Raw genomic sequence first — 8,609 nt, 5'->3', positions numbered from 1 at the left:
ATTTCATTCCAAGCGTATTCTTGAACTTTTGTTTTAAAAATCTAAGAGTATTATTATTATTATTATTATTATTATTATTTTGAAAGAATCAGTTTTTAATGGGATGATATTTTTATTAACATCCTAAATGGTTCATTCTCTTTTGTGCATGTGCATCATGATTCTATTTTTTTTTTTTTTTTTTTTACTAAAATTAAAATTAGAGTTTTTATATGGATATATACCAATTTATTTATTGAGTTTTAACTAAATAATTAGGACCAATTAAAAATCTTTGAAAACCATAGATACAGAATTGAAATTAAGTTAACGATATTTAAAGGAATTATTTTTCTTTTTCATTTTCATTTCCTTTAAATCCTTTTTAAATTCTTATTTTATTTTCTGGGGATTTGTTGATAATTATTTATTCATGTTTTTAACAAATTATTAAATTTGGATGGATAATTTTTATTAAAAGAATATAAAACATTATAATAAATTTAATAATATTTCATAAACATAATTTATAAGAAGTTAAATTTCAATATTATAACAAAATCTTCCACTGGGCTCCACGAGTGAACGAGTTAATTAATTTATTTGTAATCAAGAAACTGAAGAAAGATGATGAATGGACATGATTTGGAACGGAGGATTTTGTATTAATTAATTTTGGGATGTTAACAAGTGACTTCCACCATTATCTGTTTCGCGGTCTTTAATATTCAAAGACGAGTTTCTAAAATTATTTAGTTGGAGTATTAATTTGGATGAGGAAAGAGAGCGAGAGAAAGAGAGAAAAAACAGGATCAATTTGGGAATTTTAACTCCGGGAATATGAACGAATCACAAGAATTTGGTCGAGGAGATCGTTGATGTTCTTCCTGATGAAGAACTGAAGAACAATTTGTGAAATTGTACATTCTGTTCTTCTTCTCGGAACGCCAACTATTTCTTAGTAAATCCATATGTGCATTCTCAGGTAAAGTGCCTTTTGAAGATCATAGAATTGCATTTCGTTTTTTTTTTTTTTTTTTTGGTTCTGTCGTTTTGAACTTTTCGGTGATTAATCATTGCCTTTGGTCGGTTTGTCGTTTCTTTTCACTGTCGCCGCCTCCATCGGGTTTCGATCTCCTCTGTTTTCCGCGTTTATTTTGCTCGTCGGAGGAAACTTATGTCTAATCCTTGAGTTTTTGTCGCATTGTTATGTTGATAATTGCGTCGATGTGATTGCTTTCCTGCGTGATTGAATCACTGTCTATGTGCTACATCGGCAGGTTTTGTGTAGGGATCATCACTGAGGAATTTGGAAGTGTCTGAAGAGGATTTCTATCGGTTTGGTAATTGAAATTTACTGCAATCAACAAATTGAAAGGTTGACGACGGTGGATTGCGTCGTTCTGAGTGTTTGGTAGGTCTGGAGTGCTTTCTAAACGTTGTCAGGGCCCTCGGGATGGGATCATGTCTCTCTGGGGAGCGCAAGAACCGAAAGATCGTTTATTCTGAGATCGCTTCCACTTCTCATAATGATGCCGTTTGTACCCGAAAGAGCTCCAAGATGAAGATTACGAGAAGAGGTTGTCCCGCTGATGACGCTACAAGGGAGATGTCGCTTCATCGAGTTCCTGGCCGGATGTTTTTGAATGGATCAACTGATAATGCGACGCTCTTTACTAGGCAAGGCAAGAAAGGCGTTAATCAGGACGCTATGATTGTCTGGGAGGTTTGATTCGTTCTCTCAAATTTTGTTGATAATTTGGTGCCATTGCATGTGAATTTTGATGGTATATCCCTTTTCTGTTGAATGTTAAATATCCACGTTATGTAGAGTATTTCTGTTCTATTTGTTTTCAGGAACTACACATTTTTAGAGATGTGGATTTGGTCGAACATCCTCTATTCTTGACGAGAATAGCATGTAAAGTTAGGGTCAAAATCTATGATATCGTCCTTTTAAGTTCTTCATGGGCAATATTAAAGGATTAGTCTTGAGATACCACGTTTCAAAATATAAATATAAGAAACATGTTTGTTTTTCTTTCTGTGCTCCACCCTTAACTGTTATCAAATTTGTGGTAGTGCTGTACTCGCTTTTTTATTTTTTGTTTTTGTTTGGAGTTGATGTTATTCTTCTCTTTTCCTTCTAATGTAACTGTATTTTTTTTTTTTAATCCTATTTTTGTTATCAGGTATTAAGTTTTGCATTGATGTGATTATTGCTAATAGAGTCCGGTTAAGAAGTCATAAACGAACCCGCTTTGCAAGTAGAATTGTAGATATATGTTGTTGTTTAAAAGTGAATTTTGTGCTCTGTTAGATTTTATTTTTCTGCATTTATGTTTTAATATGTTTTTATGTTTCCTCTGAATGATGGCCTCTCTTTTTTAGAATTTTGGTTCAAAAGAAGATGCAACCTTTTGCGGAGTCTTTGATGGACACGGTCCCTTTGGCCATATGGTTGCAAAGAAAGTCAGAGATTCTCTTCCTCTAAAACTGAGTGCTCAGTGGGAATTGGACGCTACCAGAGAGAATGGGCAAACTGAGGCGAGATGTCGAGTCTCTCCACCAACGCTGATTAACAAGGACTCTGAAATCTCTCATTGTGATCTTGCTCGTCAGGACGGTTACAATGACATGTATGTCAACTTGAAAGAATCTTTTCTAAAGGCTTTTAAGGTGATGGACAAGGAGCTTAAACTACATCCTCATATTGATTGCTTTACCAGTGGTACAACATCAGTTGCTTTGGTCAAACAGGTGTTAATTTTCCTCTCGTCATTTTCGATACTGTTGAAAAGTGCAGTTAATATATGTGGTTTGATCTTCTCCCTTCTTGTGATAAACAGGGTCGGGATCTTATCATCGGAAATGTTGGGGACTCGAGGGCTGTATTAGGTACCAGAGATAAATCTAACTCCCTCATTGCAGTTCAGTTGACTGTGGACCTCAAGCCAAATCTTCCAAGTATGCCTTTATTCCCACTCTCCCTGTAACTATGAATATATCTTTCCGTGTCCTCTTACATCTGTGTATATACTATGTTGTATTCCTAACTTGTCTGAAGGAAATGCAAACACTTTCCAGTCGATTAGAGAGGTCCGGTAAACTCTCCTCTCCTTCTAGAACACTCTAATAGTCAAAAAGCATAAAAATAATGAAAGCCTTCCCTCTCTACTTATATACTTCCTCCCCTAACTGAAAATCCCTTTGATCTACCCCTGGTGGTTCCTCTCTAATGTCACAGCCTTTCTATGTAACTTGTTGTCTCTGCAATTCATTTATTGCCTCTCCATGCATATCGATGGAATTGGGGGCCTAACAGATACTTGTCGGAACCTTTTAGAAATCACTTCATTTTTCATTAAACCATCCATGCCTCGAAGGGACCATCGGGAGTATTGGTGGAAGAGCATTTACTATCAGTTTTTTCTGATGAATTGATGCTAATAATTGATATGAATTGAACATTTCCTTTTCGCTGAAATCTGTAGATACAATATGCCATTACCTCATGAGCACTAACATTATTGTAAAGAACTGTTGATCATGTCCATAGAATTCTCTATTGATTTTGGAATTTTGATTCCTCCTCTGAACAAGGGAACGAAGTGGTCTGTTGACATGTTCTTAAACTTCGTAACCTGGACTCCTAGAGGCCAGCACCCTTTTCTTTTTTCCTGCTTTTGAGTTGGCTGATTATATGAAATATTAGTAAACAGCTCAGTCTTTTTTCCTGCTTGTTCTCTTCTTTTCCTACTTTTGGCTTGTCGTGGCTTGAGCTTTCCTGTTTGCAAAAGAATTACCAACATAAAGCAGGTTTACCATTTACTAATTTACTCAAGTCGTAGGTTATTTTTGTTTATTCGTTTGTTTTTGGTGTAATGGTGTGGCGATCATCATAAATACCTTCCACTATTGATGGTTCAGGATCTCAAATAGAAAGTTCGTGCAAGAGTATTGTTTGTTTGTGTGTATAAAACCTTCTGTTTCTTCCTTCAATAGGGGAAGCTGAAAGGATCAGACTTTGCAAAGGAAGAATCTTTGCTCTTCAAAGTGAGCCTCAGATTTTTCGGGTTTGGCTTCCCAACAGTGATTGTCCTGGTCTTGCTATGGCCAGAGCCTTTGGAGATTTCTGTTTAAAAGACTTTGGCTTGATAGCCGTTCCTGACGTTTCTTATTATCATCTTACTGAGAAAGATGAATTTGTGGTACTGGCTACAGATGGGGTAAGATGTCTAACCATTAATGTAGTGTCAAAAAGACCTTTTCCTCATCCTCATCATTTTTTTAATTAGAAAAAGAAAAGCAGATGGTTGGTTTCCGAGAGATCCAATTGTGAACCTGCCTTCTCATTCAAAGGCATCCCCCTATGTATTCTAATCTTTTTCATTACTTATTCCCTTTCGCAGGTTTGGGATGTTCTCTCAAATGAAGAGGTTGTGGCAACTGTTGCATCTGTTCCAAGATCCTCTGCAGCTCGTAACCTTGTGGATTCAGCTACTCGAGCATGGAGATGTAAGTACCCTGCTGCCAAGGTGGATGATTGTGCTGTAGTCTGCCTGTTCCTGAACTCTAGTGAGACCGCTACAGCGATACCTAAAGAGCAGGTAGAAGCATTCAGAAATCCTGACATCCAGACCAATATGATGAAGTCTAGGAAATCGAAATTATAGATTTCGTTTCCCTTCGTTTCGTCGAAATATTCGAGGAACTCTGTTTCTTACAATTGGATTTTGTTTCAGGAGTTCACTGAGGAAATGGAAACGAAGCTCTCTTAACTTGCTTTGGTCACTATCCTCTCTACCGAAACCTTTGATTGCTGCTTCAGGCGCATTTCTTCGGAAATAAAAGATCTTCATTTCTATGATTATGGTCATTTTCCCTGTTCATCCTGTAAATCGTGATTGATATATATATAGTTTTTTCCTTTTTGTCTTCTCTCCTTTTTATAGAAGAGAGATTTGGTGGAAGCCTTGACTGATTCTGTTTCTCTCTCAGAAATAATATCATGTATAGATAGATAAAAGCTCTTTTTCCTCATGTTTGGTGGATTTGGATCTGTTTTGAATTCCTTTCGTCTCTTTGGTCTACATTTGTTTTCAGTATTGAAATAAGGTAGAAGGAGGGCTTGGAGGAGTTTTTAGAAAGAAACAAAAGGGAAAATACGATGGAATATTGCTCATGTATGCATGTTTAATTTGAGGGTAAAGCCCTCAAATTAATCCATCAATCGTTTTGAAGATAAGAAAACTTGGATCTCTCTCATTACCCGTGTCAAAAAAGCACATAAAATCAAGCTTACATTATTGGTAAGAGCAATAATACTGAAAAAGTGGACAACAGTAAGTCCTAAGATCCCAATGCAAAATGAGAAACATCTGAGAAGAATCACAAGGATCTTTCAATCAAGGAACCTGCAAAAAAGGGGGGATTCTCTAATGAAAATATCCAAGAACCTGACCACCAACATTCCTTTTTATTGCCTCTTCATGATCCATGATGCCTTCTGGAGTAGTAATCACAACATAACCCCACTGTAGAGCCAAGAGAGAGTAGAATATTTGGTTAACATAAACAAAAACTATCACCATTTATGGGAAAGATTGAATGGCGAATAGACTCGGATTCAAATGAAATATATATTTGTCAAAACACCTGACGCGTTGGAAGCGTTCGTATTCTGTAAGCTTCAAGTTCCTTTGCCTTGATGTCCTGCCTGTGGGTGAGAGCCTTGCAATCCTTGATCCTACCTTGCAGCTCAACTGTTATCCTTCCAACTCGTTGTGGATCATGAACTTGAAAGTCATTGATATATCCTATATATAAAATTTGACGACTCCATAAATGTGATGCTTACTGAGTAGGATCACTAATACAAAATTATTGACAGTGATAATAACATTAAAGAACAAGCTATAGGCTAGGTCAATCCTCCTCTCTTTTTTTCAACAAGAAATGAAACTTTTCTTTGATGAATTAAAAGAGACTAAAGCACAAGCAAAACTGCAGAAGGAGTGAAACAAGAATAGACAAAGAATACAAAGGGAAATCAAAATAACAAAAAACTTGAAGAGACGACCCAACAAAAGCCTTCGAAAGAGTACATCATGATGGAGGTTTTAAATGAGCAGACTCCAAATGAACATGTCAAAGAAGGATCCAATGAAAACGTGACAACCAAGTATCGGATAAAAAATCCGCAATAAAATAAAACTCCCAGCAATGAGGGAGCGTCTGCCAAAAACAAAACAAAAGATCACACTCATGGCTGCACAAGAACCAAGACCATTGAGAGAAAAAAAAACACCTCAGCACACCAACCAACCAGAAGGCTCCTCAAGCACCACCTCCGAAAATAAAACCTTATGCACACCAACCAAAAGAAGAAAAAAAAAAAAAGGATCCCTATGCCTAACAACTGAAAGCAATGGTCTCAAGCAAACTTATGAATAGGAATGGAGAGATCGAAAATCACTCCAAAGAAACTTCCTGCCTCTATAATCATGCAGCTCCTCGAGCACCACCACCGAACATTAAACCTTGCGCACAATCAATAGACTTTGTTTTCATTTCAATCGACTGTTCCTCAGTCCTTAACAAAGCATAAAGATGTTCAAAAGTTAAAGGATCTGATCTTGGCTTGAATAGAGGTACGAAAGGCATTGAAATCATTTGGCAAACCATTTAAGATGCATATAAGCATTTCTTAATCATCAACAGTCATTCTGATATTAGCAGGACGGTCTTTAAGATCTTAAGCACATTGGCCATGCAAATCAATCAACTCATTAGACTTCATGGTTCGGGTTTGTAGAGAAGATCGCTATTGAATAATATGGAATTGAGACCAAAAAAAAAAAATTGGTCTCAAGGAGAACCAAAGTGTCACGAGATGTGACATAGCCAACAACCAGCGACAAAAGAGGGAGACATCATTGAATTGATGAGAGCCCTGATCACAAGATCTTGAGCGATCCAATCGCCATACTGTGGATTGATATTTGTGGCAAGCTTGCCATCATCATCCCAAAGAAACTAAGATGGAATTTGGGCAAGATCCGTCAATAAACCCAGATAATTTGTGAGCCCGAAGGATAGGTAAGATCTGATGATGCCAAAGAGAAAAATTGATGGAGTCAAGTTTGATAGACACGAGATTACAAACATTTGACAGAAGACGAATGAGGATAGAATCGGTGGTAGTGGGAATGGTAGCAGTGTGGAAGAAGAATGTGAAACGATCAATAATACTCTAGTGTATTATTTATGAACACTTCAACCTGTTTATAAGAGTAACTAAGCTCGACAATATAGAGGAGCATAATGAACATTAATAACAACAATTTGTTTCAAACAGAAACTAATTACTACATAATAAAGCACAATACAAGTACATATAACATCAACCATGAAGAAAAAAAAGATACAAAATGATTACAAAAAAAGCTCAACATGAAGGCAATGCCAATATGAATCGGTCAATTGCAGGCACTGGAGCAGAAATCCCATGTAATTAATAGGGCCTAACAATACTGTAAAATCCAAGTTAGTCCCGCACCCAGAAAGCTGAGAGAAACGTAAGTTTTACCATGATCTTTCATGACTTTAAGGAAGGAAGACATAACAGTAGAAATGGGTTTCAGTTCCACCGTAGCTTTTCCCCTCCTCTCAGCATTTACAATAGCTCTTAATGCATCGTTCAATATCCTCCTTCCCATATCTTAGAGTACACGAAAAGTCACAAAACCTGAGACCAAATTTCCTCTATCATGGCGTTTTCCTACGTTACCTATAAAATTCTGACACAAGACTCGTGGAGAAGAAATTTCGAAATGGAAATTGATAGTGATGTTACCTGCGACCTATTTGAACCGGTGAGGCAGAATAGAAAACGACGGCGCGGTTGGTTCAGCCCTAACTCGAGATACGACTTTGAACTGCAGTGGAAGAAATGGAGGCGGTGAGGCAGAAGAGGAAACGACGGCGCGGTTGGCTCAGCCCTAACTCGAGATACGACTCCGAACTGCGGTGGAAAGAAATGGAGGCAATTTTCACGAAGGGCAATTTTCAAAACTACAAAATTTGGAAAAATAGTCTTTTTTTATTTTATTTTTACGAATTTTATTGTAAAATTTCATTAAAAAAAAATTATTATATGCTTTTAACAATTCAAAATTAATAATATTTCATAGCATTTGAGTCTAGTTTTTTTTTTTTTTTTTTTTTTCGTTAAAATTTGTGAATTGCCCGAACATTTAAGTCTTTTTTGCCCTAAGAGCGATTGGTCATGGGGTTATTTAGATTAGGCGGTTAAAGAAAGCTCGGGTCCAATGGGATAGGACTCGATTGCTCATGGGTTCGCCAACCTAGGCTCAATCAAACCCAAACTCGCTTCCTAAAGAACATATGATTTTAGTCATTCCTCTTCTGAGTTGTTATCTTCGAAATATATTTCGTAGAGTTAGAAAGTTTAAAACATAGCTCTATTTACACCTTATAGGTAAAATATATATATATATTTTTTTAAAATTTTAGCTAAATTAATATTAAAAAAATATTTGTTAGATGAACACGACTCTCCACAATGGTATGATATTGTCCACTTTGAGTGTAAGCTCTTATGGCTT

The 8,609-nt window shown here is 36.5% G+C and overlaps 2 protein-coding genes across 3 annotated transcripts; one reads left to right on the top strand and one right to left on the bottom strand.

Annotated features, from left to right (window-relative positions):
* Positions 1 to 703: 703 nt before the first annotated feature.
* On the top strand, positions 704 to 5,022 carry LOC111498142 (probable protein phosphatase 2C 33). Its single transcript, XM_023149258.1, has 7 exons — positions 704 to 964; positions 1,260 to 1,705; positions 2,371 to 2,739; positions 2,829 to 2,946; positions 3,985 to 4,208; positions 4,392 to 4,589; positions 4,725 to 5,022. Exons 2-7 carry the CDS (start codon positions 1,436 to 1,438, stop codon positions 4,758 to 4,760), a joined length of 1,215 nt encoding a protein of 404 aa, XP_023005026.1. The 5' UTR covers positions 704 to 964; positions 1,260 to 1,435; the 3' UTR covers positions 4,761 to 5,022.
* Positions 5,023 to 5,222: 200 nt separating this feature from the next.
* On the bottom strand, positions 5,223 to 8,032 carry LOC111498187 (40S ribosomal protein S15a-5-like). Of its 2 annotated transcripts, none has more exons than XM_023149330.1 (4): positions 7,838 to 8,032; positions 7,571 to 7,762; positions 5,638 to 5,798; positions 5,223 to 5,516 (listed from the first exon to the last, which is right to left on the bottom strand). In XM_023149330.1, the coding sequence occupies exons 2-4, from the start codon at positions 7,698 to 7,700 to the stop codon at positions 5,418 to 5,420; spliced, it is 390 nt and encodes a 129-aa protein (XP_023005098.1). In that variant the 5' UTR covers positions 7,701 to 7,762; positions 7,838 to 8,032; the 3' UTR covers positions 5,223 to 5,417. The 2 variants fall into 2 exon arrangements, with proteins under 2 accessions (XP_023005098.1, XP_023005097.1); XM_023149329.1 differs by having other exon boundaries at positions 7,571 to 7,729; positions 7,838 to 8,031.
* Between the last annotated feature and the right edge of the window lie 577 nt (positions 8,033 to 8,609).

The sequence above is a fragment of the Cucurbita maxima genome, unplaced genomic scaffold (genome assembly GCF_002738345.1).
Source record: "Cucurbita maxima cultivar Rimu unplaced genomic scaffold, Cmax_1.0 Cma_Scf00024, whole genome shotgun sequence".
Taxonomy (NCBI): domain Eukaryota; kingdom Viridiplantae; phylum Streptophyta; class Magnoliopsida; order Cucurbitales; family Cucurbitaceae; genus Cucurbita; species Cucurbita maxima.
Note: the sequence above shows the minus strand (reverse complement) of the source record. Positions and strands in the feature narration are given on the sequence as shown.